We start from the raw sequence: 16,781 nt of genomic DNA, 5'->3' as shown, positions 1-16,781 counted from the left end.
ATTTGCCCTATTTATGTAAAGTACAAATTTTCCATCTCAGGTTAGAAGACCTGCAGTGCTCATGCCCATTCCTCTTCTATTTCCCAAAGTACTGCAGTCAGCAAAGAGAGGACAGCATTCCAATGTGTTGGACTTCGAAAGAATTTTTATGCTTTAATTACACTCCTGCCAGGGAATTCTCTACATTTAAAATTGCCTTGGCTTGCTAAATAACTATCCTCTGGCTAAGCAACACATCTGTAAAATATTTTGCTGAAATCTTAGAGAGTATAGTTACCAGATTAGGACAAAGTGCATTCCTTCCAATGCTTGGAAGTTATTTATTCTCATGGTTTTCCTTCTCTTCATCCTCAGCAAGCAGCATCAATCCATTCTTGTTAAATACACTCAACATAGTATATCAGCTTATCTAACCACTTCAAGGACTGATAAAAGAAACAAAATAAACAAACTATCCAGCATCAACTGGGACTTAGAGAGTGACAACAGGTCACAGTTCTGTCAATTCTGCAAGACCCGCTTATTAACTCCCTACTTGTGCCATAATTGGGAGAGCTGACTCACAAACTAGTTAGGAAACATAAGGTATGATTCTGTGGGAATGACTATGCCCCAGACAACATTGGACTCATCCACCGCCAAACCACAACAACGCGACGGTCGGAGGAGGAGCGTCTTATCTTCCGACTGGGAACCCTCCAACCACAGGGGATGAACTTGGACTTCACCAGTTTCTTCATCCCCCCTCCCCCCACCTTGTCTCAGCCGAATCCCTCCAGCCCGGCACCGCCTTCCTGACCTGCAGTCTTCTTCTTGACCTCTCCGCCTCCATCCTACTCCGACCTATCACCCTCACCTTGACCTCTTTCCACCTATCACATTTCCAACGCCCCTCCTCCAAGTCCCTCCTCCCTACCTTTTATCTTCTCCTGCTGAACACTCTCTGCTCATTCCTGAAGAAGGGCCTGTGCCCGAAACGTCGAATCTCCTGTTCCCTGGATGCTGCCTGACCTGCTGTGCTGTTCCAGCAATAAAGTTTCAACTTTGATCTCCAGCATCTGCAGACCTCACTTTCTCCCAGACAACATCACCCTGCCTTTATACTACACCGTACTGCCAGTTCAGAAAGGAGGGAGCTACCATACATGTCTTCAACATAAACTCTACAAGTCATGAAATCTCATGGCATCAGGTCAAACACAGGTAAGCAAACTGCCTGTTGATCATCTATAGACCTCACTCTTGGCTGATGATCAGTTCTCCTGCATGTTGAATACCACCCTGAAGCAGCACTGAGAAAGGTAAAGACATAGAATTAACTCTGAATGGGGACAAGAAGTAACTCTGTATCACCATTACTGACCAAATTGGCTGAGATCTAAACGACATAATTCAAGGCTGGGTCAGCAGGTGGTGACAGACTGAACAAGGGTAAAGCAATCTTGACCTCATCCTCACCAATCTTCCTACAGCAAATGTATCTGGCCATGGCAGTATTAGTGGGAGTGACAGTGATGTAGTCCTTGTGGAGACCAAGTCCCATCCTCACATTCAGGATTCTCTCCATCGTGTTCTGTTACACCTCCACCATGCACAATGAGACATTTCAATCAGGTCTAGCAACTCAAGACTGGACATCCATGAAGTGCCAAGGAGCATCAGAGCAGAATTATATTCGAGCACAATCATGGTCTGCAAATCCCCCACTCTAACTTTACCACCAAGCCAGAGATCAACCCTGGTTCATTGAAAAGATCAAAAAGGCAAGCCTGGAGCAGCACTAAACAACCCTGAAAATGAGGTGTCAACCTGGAGAAGCTACAACACAAGATTACTTGCATGATAAGCAGTTTGTGACAAACGGGGCTAAGCGATACCACAAGCAACTGATCAGAATAAAGCTCTGCAGTCTTACCACATCTAGTAATGAATGGTGATGGCCTATTAAACAACTTACCCGAGGAGGTGGTTCCACAAATATCCCCATCTTCAATGATAGAGAGCCCAGCACATCAGTGCAAAAGATAAGGGAGAAGTATTTGACAGCATCTTCAGCCATAACTGCTGAATAAATGATCCATCTTGGCCTCCTTTTGAGATCACGAGTAACATGGATTCCAGTCAATTCAATGCACTCCACACAACATTAAGGAATGCTTGAAAGCAGTGGAAGCTGCAAAGGCTATGGGCCCTTAAACATTCAGCCAATAGTACTGAAGTGTGCTCCAGACCTTGCCACACCCCTTGCCAAGTTGTTCCAGTACAGTCATAATGCTGCCAACTACTGACGATATGGAAAATTACACAGGTTTGTCCTGTGTAATTTCAAGTCAAGTCCAAATCAGCCAACTACTGCCTCAGTATACTCTTGACCAAAGTGATGAAAAATGTCACTGACACTGCAATCAAACAACACTTAAATGACTTACTCAATGATATTGTGCGATCAAACAATACTTAATGACCTGCTTAATGATGTTCAGTTTGGATTCTGCCAGGCTCACTCAGCTCCTGATCCATCCCTATGCAGAAGAAATGAATTCGGAAGTGGGGGGGGGGGAAGAGAAGTAGAAGAGAAGAGAGAAGGGAACGTTACTGTCCTCCACGTTAACCTAGCATCTAACCAAGTTTGGCACTGAAGAGCCCTGGCAAAACCTGGAATTAACAGGAAATGTCAGAGGGCAGGAACTATCCACTGTTTGGAGTCATTTCAAGCACAAAGCTAGATAGCTGTGGTTGTTGGAGATCAATCATCTCAGCCATGCAACATTAGTGCAGGAGTTCCTCAGGGTATAGTCTGATGCCCATCTTCAGCTGCTTCATCAATTGCCTTCCCCGATTACAAGGTCAGGAGCTTGTTTTTTTAACATTCATGGAACGTAGGCATTGCTGGCTTGGCTAGCATTTATTGCCCATCCTAGTGGTTCTTGAGAAGGTGGTAGGGGAGCTGTATTCTTAAACCACTACAATCCAGTACACTCATAATGCAGTTATGGAGTTAGTTCCAGGATTTTGACCCAGCAACACAAAGGACGGATATTAACTGATATTAGCGGATAACGCCCATTAACAACTTCCCAGTAATCAGTGTCCATATGTATCAAGATCTGAACAAATATCCAGGCCAAGGCTGAAATGTACAATCGGATTTCCTAAATGCGAAGCTGTGACCACCTCCAACAAGAATGAATCTAATCATCTCCCCATGACATTCAGCAGCATTACCAACAATGAATTTCCACTACCTACAACACCCCCCCCCCCCCACCCCACCAAAACAAATTATTAACATCATGGGGGTTACCACTGACCATTAAACTAAATTGGACGGGGCACAATAGTGTGGCTACAACAGCAGGTGGATCCTAGGAATTCTGCATCAATCAACTCATCTGATTCTCAAAGCCTATCTATAAGGCACATGTCAGGACTGTGATGAAATACTGCTGCAACAAATTTTTAAAAACTTAACACCACCTGGATCAAAGCAGCTCATATGAATGGCAGCCCATCTGACACCTTCAACATTTACTCCACCACCACGCAATGACAGCGCGTACCATCAATAAACTGCACTGCAGCAACTCATTCAGGTTCCTTTGAAGGCTCCTTCCAAATCCACCTCCTTTACCGCCTGTAAGGACAAGAGCAGAAGATAGATGGGATCACCACCACCTGTAAGTGTTCCTCCAAGCCATTTGCCATCCTGACTAGGAACTATAGCACAGTTGATTTGTTGTCGTATGGTTCAGATCACGAAACATCTTTCCTCACAGCACTGCAGGAATCTCTACCATGTAGATAGCTCAAAACATCAGCTCACAAATATTCAAGGGCAATTAGACTTGGGCAATAAATGCACAGCTTCGTCAGCAACATCCACATCTTATTTATGATTTTTTTAAAATTTCTGTTTCACCTCTATTAAAATAAACTCTGCAAATACTCTTTTCATACACACATTAAATCTCCATCACCCTCCCCCAAATATCTGGGCCTGAAACATCAATTCTAATTTCTGTCCACAGATGATGCCAGACTTGCTGAGCATTTCCAGAATTTCTGTTTTTGCTTCAAATCTAACCTTGCTCCTATACAGTTGATCAGCAGCAAAATGGTAGAAAAAAATTGTCAACAGAACTATTAAGCAGCACTTTCTCAGCAATAACCTGCCCACCAATATTCAGTTTGGGTTCCAACAGGGCTGCACACCTTCTGACCTCACTACAGCTTAGTCAAAATATGAACAATAGAGCTGAACTCCAGAGGTGAGCTGAGACTGAAACTCCACCTACCTGCACACCCCACACCTGAGGCTCTCAAACAATAGGCTTTCCTTCGAGTCACTAAGGGTATTAAGTCCTCTTTAGAATTCTAAAGAGGAGAACGGAGAAGGCGTTTTAAATTCTTCGCAACGAAACCATGATCCCTGGAGCATCACATGCTGAGGGATAACCCTGCAGAGGTTTATAAAATCATAAGAAATACGGATAGGGTAACTAGAGGGCACAGCTTGAAGGTGAGAGGAGAAAGATTTAAAAGGGACCTAAGGGGTAACTTTTTCATGAAGACAGTGATGTGTGTATGGAATGAGCTGCCAGAAGATTCTTCCTGCTCCTCAGATGGTGCCTGACCTGTTGTGCTTTTCCAGCACCACTCTAATCTAGACTATGATTTCTAGCATCTGCAGTCCTCACTTTTGTCCAGAAGTGGTGGTAGCGGCTAGTATAATTACAACATTTGAAAGACATCTGGATGGGTTTATGAGTAGGAAGGATTTAGAAGGATATGGGCCAAATGCTGGCAAATGGGACTAAATTAATTTAGAATATCTGGTCAGCAAGGACGAGTTGGACCGAATAATCTATTTCCATGCTGTACATCTCTATGACGCGATAATAATCTAATGAAACAGAATAAAAAAATTAATTACCTTCTTGGGATCCATGTTGAATTTCTTTCTCCCCATAGCCATTTGTTTATTCCTCTGAGTTGTTTTACTGCAAGAATCAAAAGAGGAATTTAAAAAAAAAGTGAGGAATTACAAGTTTTTAACCCTTTACTATTGAGATTGCAGCACTGCAACTTGATTGTTCTCCCATCTAATAAACACAGGGACATGAATCCCATTAAGAATATAAGAAATAGGATTTAGCCTTTTGAGCCCACTTCACTATTCAATAAGATTTTGCTGATTTTCTACCTTACGTTTATCCTCATTGTCCTCGATTTCATTAGCATCTGGATATTTATTGTTCTCTGTCTTGAATATATTCAATGGCTCCAACAGTTATTGGTAATGTCCACAGTCAATCTTGCAGTGATTTAATCTGGACTGGAATCACATGACAGAGGCTGCAAAGGTGAAGTTAATGAGTGGTTAGCACTGCTGCCTCACAGCGCCAGAGACCCGGGTTCAATTCCTCAGGCGACTGACTGTGTGGAGTTTGCACGTTCTCCCCGTGTCTGCGTGGGTTTCCTCCGGGTGCTCCGGTTTCCTCCCACAGTCCAAAGATGTGCAGGTCAGGTGAATTGGCCATGCTAAATTGCCCGTAGTGTTAGGTAAGGGGTAAATGTAGGGGTATGGGTGGGTTACGCTTCGGCGGGTCGGTGTGGACTTGTTGGGCCGAAGGGCCTGTTTCCACACTGTAATGTAATCTAATCTAAAGAATAATTCAAAGTCACTGCTTCTTTCTCAGAGTTGCCTGGGTTACCAGAGTCATGATTTGGTGTTGGTTAGTCACAGGTCACACTTTCAGAGCAACAAGTTTTACTGCCTGATGTTAACACTATCAATGCTCAATAACTGGGAACAGCATCTCAGAATAAAGGTCAAGCCATTTCGGTCTGCCATGAGGAGGAATGTCTTCAATCAAAATGGTATCTTTATTCATCAGACTGTGGAAACTCAGTCATTGATGGTATTCAATATAGATCGATAGATTTTTGATGTCATTAATATCTAGAAGAAATTATGAAAGCCTGGGAAGAAGCTGGAGAGGTGGATGATCAGCCATATCTAATTTTTGGGGAGTGTAGTTAGTTGGTTGGTGGTGTCCTGCTGAATGTCTAAATCTTGCTTCTATGTTTTTGTTATTATTTCTTTATGTAGATTGTGCAAAGTTGTAAAGAAAAGTTGATCCCATTAGCTGATGACACTTCCAGTAGAATTTTGCATGGATTTAGAATTTCTGTGCAAGATACAAAGAGGGTTAAGAGAGAAGCTTTTTATTTACATGTGAATACTGTAGTAATGATTAGGAACTCACTGTCTAACTGGAGAGTGAAAGATTTACAATTTCAACAGTGAATTAGAAGGGTGTTTGAAGGAAATAAATTTGCAGAATCATATGGTTCTAACAGGGGGAATGGAACTTACTGGACTACAATACACAGAGCTGTGTAGACTCAATGAGCCAAATGACGACCTCCTATTGTAATGACTGACTGTAAAACCACAGAATCCCTCCGTATTTGCAACAAATGAACTGAATTCAACTCCCTTTCAGTCGGCAATGCCCTCCTCCCCAAGTTACCAACGTGAGTGCCAAACCTACACTCAACCTGTCTCCACTGAAGGCAGCAGAAACCGTGGGTCATTTGTTCCATCTTCAACCTACAGTCAGCAAAGCCATTCAAAATAATCCTGCAGCTTTCGTTCTTGTGGGTCGTGAAGGTTACTGAGGCTCTGGGCATAGTGCAAAGAACTATAGCCAGAATGATACCTGGCCCAACAGCTCCTCAGTTGAGACCAGAGGCTCTAAAGGTCATCACCATTTCCTTTGAGAAAGACAGGCGTGTACTAAATAAGTGCTTTTCTTTTAAAATGTAAAAGATTGGACTCAGACCAATTAGAACTGTTACTGGAGACAGAAGGAACAGCAGGACGAGAAGTCATGCATATAAACCATGTTGTATGACTCTATAAAGATTGATAGGTAAATAGCTGGATTGATAATCAGAAAGAACACAGCCTAGTTCAATATCTGCCAGTCTTCCTCTTCTAAATTCTCACTTTACTCTCCTTCCACCCCATTTCTTTCTTGTCTATCTCACCTCTCATTGTGAAGTCTGTTCTACAGCTAATGGAAACTTCCTATGGCAAACAATAGCAGCTATTTTCTATGCATGAAAATGAAGCTCAATTTGCAAAAAAGGAACATCACAACTTCTTGTTACCCAATTTCAAATTACCAACTTCAAACAGGAGCTACTGGACAGAAAGATCCATTTTGATCCAGTAGAAAACAGTTATTTCTTCACTAAGTGGAATAACAGTCAACGTAATGAGATCCCTTTCCATTAGTCAAACATGACTGCCTAACCTCAGCACAGGATGGGGATAAAACCATTGATCTGCATTTTCCTATAGTCATCCAGCACCTTTGCTTTTAAAGCTCTGACTTGCTTCCCTCTCTCTTTTCTTAAGATACTCTTTAAAACCTGCTGCTTAACTAAGCATTTGGTCACATGCCCCAATATTTCATGTGGCTCATTGAAATATTTTGTTTTGTAATACTCTAGTGAAGGGGCTTGGGAGGTTTTATTAAGTTAGGAAATACAAGTTGTTGTTGTCATCATTCTGTTTAAATCTTTCCATGACTTTTCATCCTTTCTAACTTTGGAACCTCCTTTAGCACCACAATCAACTAAGGACTCTGAGATCCTCTACACTATGTCTCTTGCACGTTCCTAATCATCTTCACTCCAGAGGTAGCAGCTACGCCTCAAGTTGCCCCATGCACAAGAATTCCTTCCCGAAACTCTCCTCCTTTAAGATAATCCATCAAATCTACTTGGTCTGTCCCAATATCTCATTATGTGGTTTTGTGCCAAATTTCATGTTAATGCTCCTGCAAAGCACTTTGGAATATAGGACTGCATTATGGAACCTCTATACATTGAAATTATTGTTAAACATAGAGGCATGTTATTTTGTTACCAAAGACAAAATGCAATTGCTGCAAACTCTTTAAAACTGTCAGCATTAATGTGTGTCATTTCCCTTCACCCCCAAACTACCAACTTCCCAAACTGAGAGAATAAATATGGGAGTAACATTTAAATTAGAAGGCCAGCAGTAAATGCCAGCATTAGCCATCTGACCAAAGTTACAACCAAATTGGTTCCAGTCTAAACATAAAAGAGAAATAAAAATATGATTTGCTCTAATCTACACACAGTCAGGCCCCCCTCACTCTTGCCAAGGTTGCTGAGCTCCTGATCACAATGCAGCTTCGGTCCAAACATGGGTGAGAAAGCTGAACACCAGAGATGAGACAAGACTGCATTTGATTAAGTGCAGTATCAAGAAGATCTGGCCAAACAAGAATCAAGGGGAATTGGGGAAAATGCTCCACTGGTCAAATCAGACCTGGCACCAAGAAACATGGTTATGGTTGTTGAAAGTCAATCATCTCATTCCTAGGACATTGTCACAACAAAGCCCCTCAGGGTAGCATCCCAGGGACAAAAGTCTCTAGCTGCTTCAATCACTTTTTCTCCATGACAAGGTCTTGAAGTGGGGATGCTCACTGGTGAATGAAGAATGTTGAACACTGTGATTCCTCAAATACTGAAGCAGTGTCTAAATACAGCAAAACCAGAACAGAATTCAAGCTTGGAATAAATCAATAGTAAATCATGTGAAAAGTGAGAGAAAAGGGGTGTTTACAGTACAGTTCAGCTTCAAAATGTAACCAACAGCTGTCATTTTAATGATCATTCCCACAGAGCAGGGTTAAACAGACATGTAAAATTTCTCAGGAAATGTGACCAAACAATATATACTTGCAGAACATCTTCGAGGGTGGAAGGGTAAGGTGGTGCATGCATGTTTATTGATTATTCTAAATTAAGTCTTTTTTATAAAAGTAGCAGTTTGTGCCAAACCCTGTGGTCTTGAATGAAACATGAACAAAAGAAACAACAGCACTTTTCTTCACAGACTTAAAAGAAAATCCTGCACAGACACACACACATCCCTACATGCCCTCCAAAAAATTAAAGATAATTTTTTTAAAAATTGGGAATTGTTGGAATAAGAACTTCCAACTCACCTTTCATCAGTACAAGTCAGTGTCTCAATCTCACTCATTACTTCAGCTATCTCATCTTTCAGCCTCTGTAAAGGAGATATTTAAATGTAAAATATATAAGACAGTGAACTATAGTTTTCTACAAGATAGCTCTAAAAGGCATACATGCACAGAAATGTTGCATTACCCCAAAGCAAGATTATTTGCAAACCCTGATACCTCAGAAGATGAAGTCATTGATGAAATGTAAAAACCCAATAAAGCAAGCCTCATTTACATAGCAAGCAGCTTTGATCTAATGATACCACAAAATAAATCACTCCTTTATTCCTCCCTCCTCATAATTCAAACATATCTCCCAGGATAAAAAGAACAATAATTGTGAAGCAATATGAAAATGTGATGACAAAATCTGGGGCAGCAAGTTGAAGAATTAACTCAAGTCAAGCGCATTATGATACACTGTTCAACTATCGTTGCTGTCACACAAATTAGAACAGTACAGTTAGATTTCTAAACTTATCACATTAAACAAGTGTTCCCAAAGTATCACTGTCTTGCACGAAGATGACAGTGAAAATAACATCTCAAGTGACAAATCACTCGCCATAGATATAATGTATGCCAGAGGACAATGGGACACCCAAAATACAATAGTGTGGGATACAGCTTGTAAGAGAGGTCTGATTGTCTTATATTGGTTCTGGTCTAAGAAAATCGACGTACATTCAGATAAAAAACAACAGTGTTGTAGTTTGTTTCAAGGCCAGGAAGTAACGAATGTTTCTTTCCTAAAGGGGTCTTGCAATTAGAAAAAAAAGACAACTGTAGATACTTCAGGTTGAGTCAGACAATGTAGTGAACTGAAGTGCTGCTTGAAAAGAAGGAGGACAATAAGGAGAGGGGACATGCACTAGATAAGAGTTTCAAAATGGAGTAAACAGCAGAGACTTTTTTTTAATTTAAAAGGTTTATACAGCTAGTGAGATTTGTAGCTCAGGTTGATGTTATGGATGTAGGTTTGCTCACTGAGCTTAAGGTTCGTTTTCAGATGTTACATCACCATACTCGGTAACAACATCAGTGTGCCTCCGGATGAAGCACTGTGACATGGCCAGCTTTCTATTCGTGCATTTAGGTTTCTTCGGTCAGTGTTGTCATTTCCTGTGGTGATGCCAATGCCTGTTCATTTTCTTCGGGGGTGGTAAATGGAATCCAAGCGACAAACCCAAACAAGCAGACAAAACACGTCCAGAAACCCTAGCCACTCTCCCCTATATCAAAGATATCTTGGAAATGACTGCCAGATTACTCAAACCCCTTGGCATTATGGTAGCCCACAAATCCACCAACACACTAAAACAGCAGCTAATGAACTTGAAAGACCCTATACAGACAACAAGCAAAACTAATGTCATTTACAAAATACTTTACAGGAACTGTAACAAACACTACATTGGACAAACAGGCAGAAAACTAGCCACCAGGATACATGAACATCAACTAGCCACAAAAATACATGACCCACTCTCACTAATATCTTTACATACAGAGGAGGAAGGACACCACTTCAACTGGGACAACACATCCTAGGACAAGCCAACCAGAGACATGCACGAGAATTCCTAGAAGTATGGCATTTCAACCAGAACTCTAACAACAAACACGGTGACTTGGATCCCATTTACCACCCCCTGAGAAAAATAACAGGAAATGGCATCACCAATCCAAGAAAACCGAAACACAAATAGAAAAAGTGGGCCATGCCACCAGTGCTTCATCTGGAGGATCACTGATGTCACCCAGTTTGGTGACAAACCATCTGAAAACAAACCTTCCAGGCCAGCAAGCAAACCTACATCCAGAGTTTAAACAAGTGTAAAAAAAAAAATATGGACCTACAAAACATGGCAAAAATTCAAGAAACTGGCAGCTTAATCCCCTTCTCAGAACAACGACGAATGGTCAGTAAACGAAGCTTCAACAGCAACATGGATATAAGAGACAATGCGGAAATAACAACATGAGTCTAGAATTCTCAGTATTAAGTTGGAGGATTGTAGTTGCCATTGCATATTTTGCAAGAACATAGAAAAAACCATACAGGATTTACAAATGCTATATATAGCAGACAAAAAAAAATTGTTGCTGCCACTTCAAATACAATGTAATCTTCTACAAATATGCTTCTAAATGTGTTGCCACAGAGACAGAGCGTAAGCATACTTTAAACTATAGAGGGCTTTTAAGATGTGAATTTGTTCAAAGTTTAGGTCAATGTCAATGCAGATGCACAGAAATTCAAATGGATCAAAGAGAAGATTAGAATCTGTCTCACCAGGTCCTTGTGAAATTCCCAGTGGTCTCCTTTTCCTAATGGTAGCCTATGGCAGCATGCATACTAGCACATTCTGGACAAGTTCATTAATTTTAAACCATCGCCCAGCTCACAGCAGGGTTTTGCATTAATGCAGAGATCAAATCAAGCTTAAAAATCAATACACCCAAATGCAATTTGACCTTGATGTAAATGGAGTCCATGGTAATAAATGGAAGCCACACAACATGCAACGAGTATACAAAAAAGGACGTACAAGATATTAGGCCTTAATAAAGCAGTGACTGGTATTTATATAGCAACTCTAATCGCAAAATATTCCAAGGCACATCAGAATAGCATTATAAAGACAGAATTTGACATAAAGGAGACATGAGGCAGATGTTCCTTAACATGGTTAACGGTAGGTTTTAAGAAACGTCTTGAAAGGAGGTGGAGCACAGGGATTTAGGGAAGACATTCCATAGCTTCGGGCTCAGGCAGTTGAAGGCACAGGCACCAGAGAGAGAACTAGCTGGGGATACTCAAAGAGGCCAGAATTATGAGGAGTGCAGAAATCTCAAGAGGGTTGTGGAAGATATAAGGATATTACAGAGACAGGAAGGGACAACAGATACGGAGGAGTATGTAAACAGGTATTTTTACATTGTAAAAATCAATCTCCAATCTCCCCCACACCAAGAGCCAATTAGGTCAGTGAGCAAAAGGATGACAACTGGACAGAATGCAGTGCAAGGTTTTGGGTGGCATCACATTATTGAGAATAGAATGTGGGAGGTCAGCAACAGGTCTGTTATAATACTTGAGGCAAAAAACAAGGTTCTTCACAGGAGTACATCAAATGCAAAAGAAAAGAAAAAGACACCAAACCAAAGGAGGGGACATTCGAACAGGTGACTGAATATTTGGTCAAGCAGTGTCTTAAAAAAGGAGAGAAGAAAGGGAGATGGTTGGGAGGTAATTCCAGAGCCTAGGACACCAGCAGCTGCACGCATAGCTCAGACCAAGTGGGCAATATACCAAGAGGTCACAGTTGAGAAGCATGGAGATCTAAGAGTTGGGGATTGCAGCAGTAATTAAACCAGGCCAACCCACCTCAATGTCAGCCATCAGTTCTTTTTTCCTCCGTCTAATGTTTTCTAATTCTTCTCTTTCTTCAAACGAGAGCTCAGATGATACTGCATAGACAAAGGAGAAAATTCAGGAGGAGATTAATGAACCTTTCAATTATAATGCAAGTTAAAATAATGTGACTGTCACATTAAAATGTTTAAAAGTATGCACCAGAACACTAAATAAAAATGCCCATGTAATAAATACACCATGCAGCCATCAGTATCCGATTGGAGTGAAACACCAGCCAGCTCCAAAAAAAAAATTTTATTCAAAACTTACAAATTTCTGTTGTGAAGTTGCAACACAATTCTACACAAGCACAAAAACCCAACGAAAAACACAGATTCAAAGAGAATCAAATCTCATTATATGGTCATTTTTCCCCATACGGCTTACTTCTCCAAGTGGTTTTGCTGAACACAAGCTTCCAAACAAAAGAGTAACACTGCCGACCAGATGCTACACAGCTTTAGATTCTGAAACTGTGTACCGTTATCAGTTAAAATATAAAACCAAAAGTCCACAATGCAATACATCTTCCAGCACAGCTTTTCCCATCAATCTCTTTCCATCGATTTGTTGACCGAGAACAAATCACCCCTCCCCCTCACAACCCTGTGAAATTCTGCACCATGCAGCAGAAAAACTGCTGTTGCTACTCTCTCAGTGCAGCTTTGTTCAGCGTTCATCATTAGCACATCTTCCAGCTTCATGGTACCCGAGCAGCAGTAAGAATGCAGTCAATATTTTTGATTCATAGTTGCTGAAAAGACAGATCAAATAATCACCACACTGCACACCTCCAGAGATAAAAGAGGAAAGTGACTCTCACTCAAAAAAAACGAGTTCGCAATCTGCCAGGCCACCTGTTAGCTGCAGGTCTTGCTAGTGCATCCTTGATTTTACAGCAAAATGACACTGCAGTGTTTAGCATCAGCCCCAGCATGCTGCAGGCTGTACAAATCAATGTTTTTGTAATAAGACACTCCCTCTGCATTAACAGAGCAAGTGCTGCTAACACTGTGTCTTTACTCATCAGTGGTGTCTGGACCACATTTTTGGGGGGGAAAAGGATTAATTGAGTATGAAATCTTGCTCAAGTCCACAACTAGGTCACAAGAGAATGGATGAATAATGCTCAACAGTGCCCTCATTTCTGCGTCCCATGTCATTTCAAAGTGCACTGACATGCCACTTTCATTTAGACTAGTCTTGGTTTTACAGTAAATACAGTAACCAGCTTTTATACTCAGGCAGGACAGAGAACTGGTAAACCAGGCTAATGTAGTAGAGGAAATAGCACATTTCCAACTATAATCTTTACTAGTTTCTCAGGGTTAGTTACACACTAATTTTTTAAACATTGCATGTTGCTCTACAAAGTAAAGTTTTGTGTAATGATTTACAGTTGCATAGGTTGAATGTCAAGTGTTTAAGCCTGGGGTCATGAATGGATTAGACCCCTAGCATTATAGACTGCATTTTAAGAACCACTCTGAAGTTGATCCAGTGGTGAGTTTGCTAAAACCAAGGTACAGCTGAAGTGCAGGAGGTCCATGCTTCTGCACAGCCCACACAAGCTCACAGCAGGAACCTCAGGGTAAACGGTTCCTAATATGCCCACAATACAGGGACCCTGTGAGATGCAAAGTTAATTCTGTTGATCGAGACAGGTTTTAAATACCAAATAACCCTCTTAAGACAAAGAGTCTGCAGGCAAGACCAGGCATGTATTCCAGCACAGTTAACAGGGGACTTTTTTGATGCTTTTTGTTTAAAACATGCTTTAATCGAGACTTTGGTTTTGGGATTTAATACACAGCCAGTTTCAAACAAAGCCTAAAAACTCCACAATGATTTACTTTTAAATGGTTGCATGGGAAGGAAAAGGAGAAAAAGTATACTGCGTCTGCCCCCAACCCCTAGGGAGAACATCAATCTAACAGTACTGCCCACACTGTCAAAACAGGACAAATTGTTCAGTCCACATCCCATTGGAGTGAAAACAGAACACAACATACCATTCTTTTAAAAAATACAAAATGACTTGCAGCCCAAAAAGATGGAACACAGTTGCACTGAATCACAGCAAAAGGTCACACTGCATTCATACCACAAGTGTACATTGGATGCTACAAATTGCATTTATTTTCTTGGAGGAGGTAGCATCTGATAGAGGAATAAAGAGGGAAGGAAGAGGTCACAACCAGCCTGCATCACCCAGTTACCAGGAGACAAATATACAAATTCTAATGCACATTACTCAGGCACACAAAGCAATATTTGTAGAACTGAGTTTGCATGTTAAACAGACATTTAATCAGAAAGCCAAAATATATCAAGTATTAAATAATTTCTTCCTCTGGGACATGGACATTTCACTTGCAACTTGAGAGTTGTTTATTTAGACCAGAATACAGGTTCAAGAACAGTGCAATCTCTACTAAGGGCCGATGTTGCATCTTGCACTCTCTATTCTGCCTAACCCCTCATCCCAAAATACTGTCTGCAGCCTCTCTAACCTCCATCCCAAACAATTTACCTTTTACCAACAGAGGGATTTTTATTTAAATCAATGCACTTCTACAAAATGACTGAAGAATATGATGCATAGATGGGGAGACCAGCACAGCATCAATTTTTATTTTTATACATTTCTCAGTTTAGCGGCCAGCAGACCCGACATCTGTTCATAAGTCTGAACTCAACTAGACCCAGTAATTAAAGGGGGAGGTGCGGGAAAGTAAACATTTCAATCACTGTGCCACAGAAAATTGAATGCATCTCTCCCAATCATTTGTTACACTACCTATTCTAGACATTTCTAATTTTGCAACAAAATAAACCTTCTATTAATTAAGAGTTAATTCAAGTAATAAAAACAGACAGACTTACATTTCAATGTAAACTTTCACAACCTCAAAATGTCCCAAAGCATTTTACTGCCCTTAGACGTACTTTGGGAGCAGTAACAGCAGAATGGAATAGTATCAACATAGTCCAGATTCTACACAATTACATCACAATGGGTGAGGTACTTAGGAAATCAGACTCGTCATTATTCATATTTCCAATTATATGCAGTCAGATTCCTGGACAGGGCATTGACAGTTCCAGATGTCTGCACTTAGTCATAAAGATGTGGTGGTAATTACCGTTGTTGCTAAACCGCAACACAGCCAAACCCCGAGGCAACTGAGGTGGTTTCACAATAAATAACTAGGGCACAAACTTAAATAATAGCCTGCATTTCTACATTAATGTTAAAAGAAACTGCCCCAGGGCACTATACCAGCATGTTTTCAGAAAAAAGTTTGACATGGAACCACTTGGAGATACTTGAACAGATGATCAAAAGTGACAAAGAGAGAAGTTTCAAAGAGTATATTTAAAAGGAGGAAAGACAGCAAACAGGTGAAGGAGTGTCAAGGGGAATTGAAGGGTTTAGGATCCAGGTAGTGACGGCAAAAACGTGCCAAGGACAGTCATGAAGAGACCAGAATTGAAGTATCTCAGAGGTGGTTAGAGATAAGGACCATAGCCATGGATGATTTAAAATTTGAAGTAGCACTGCATCAGGGTTAGCATAAGTCAGCAAGTTACTGTTTTGTGACACAAGACAGATCGAATCAGCTTTCCTAAGCCAGTATTCACAATGCAGTAAAATTAAAATATTCAATGATTCTCCAAATTGCCCCAATGGTTCCTCATCAGATTTTATGAATGACTAATATCAGACATCAAGCTTACAGCTTAAACAAAAAAATTAATACAAAGTTAAACAATCAGAATGTAAAGAGGCATGGTTAGTAAGCTTGCAGATGACACCAAAATTGGTGTCATACTAGACAGTGAAGGTTATCTAAGGTTACGAAGAGATCTAGATCAACTGGAGCAATGTGCTGAGGAGTGGACAATGGAGTTTAGTTTGGATAAATGAAAGTTTTTGAATTTTGGTTAAACAAACAAAGGGAGGTCTCATACAAATAATAGTAGGGCCCTGGGTAGTGTTGTAGGATGGAGAGAGCTAGGGGCTCAGGTACATAATTCTTTGAAATTTGCGTCACAGGTGGACAGGGTAGTCAAGATGGCATTTAGCACACTGCCTTTCTTGCTCAGACCTTTCACTATAGTAGTTGGGACACTTATGTTGACGTTGCACAGGACAAGAGGTGAGGCCTCTTCTGGAGTACTATGCACATTCTGGTCACCCTGTTATTAGGAAGAGTATTATTAAAATGGAGAGAGTTCAGACAGGATTGGAGATTTTTAAAATAAAAAGGAAAGAC

The 16,781-nt window shown here is 40.8% G+C and overlaps 2 protein-coding genes across 4 annotated transcripts in view; one reads left to right on the top strand and one right to left on the bottom strand.

Annotated features, from left to right (window-relative positions):
* cyth3a (cytohesin 3a) overlaps window positions 1-16,781 on the bottom strand; it is an 83,247-nt gene that overhangs the window by 15,165 nt on the left and 51,301 nt on the right. For 2 of the 3 annotated variants that reach the window (XM_043711380.2, XM_043711381.2), the window contains exons 2-4: window positions 12,472-12,554; window positions 9,060-9,124; window positions 4,934-5,000 (exon numbers count right to left, since the gene is read on the bottom strand). In XM_043711380.2, the coding sequence (XP_043567315.1) occupies window positions 4,934-5,000; window positions 9,060-9,124; window positions 12,472-12,554 (215 nt within the window). Of the gene's footprint in view, window positions 1-4,933; window positions 5,001-9,059; window positions 9,125-12,471; window positions 12,555-15,387; window positions 15,410-16,781 lie in introns of those variants that run through there. The other variant, XM_043711382.2, reaches the window with a different exon arrangement.
* The window catches only part of usp42 (ubiquitin specific peptidase 42), a 187,495-nt gene that overhangs the window by 146,117 nt on the left and 24,597 nt on the right, over window positions 1-16,781 (top strand). The gene's annotated exons all lie outside the window — the stretch shown is intronic.

This window comes from Chiloscyllium plagiosum, unplaced genomic scaffold (genome assembly GCF_037043375.1).
Source record: "Chiloscyllium plagiosum isolate Xiang-an unplaced genomic scaffold, Cpla_swu_hap1 HiC_scaffold_20, whole genome shotgun sequence".
Classification (NCBI taxonomy): Eukaryota; Metazoa; Chordata; class Chondrichthyes; order Orectolobiformes; family Hemiscylliidae; genus Chiloscyllium; species Chiloscyllium plagiosum.
This window is presented reverse-complemented; position numbering and strand designations above follow the sequence as displayed.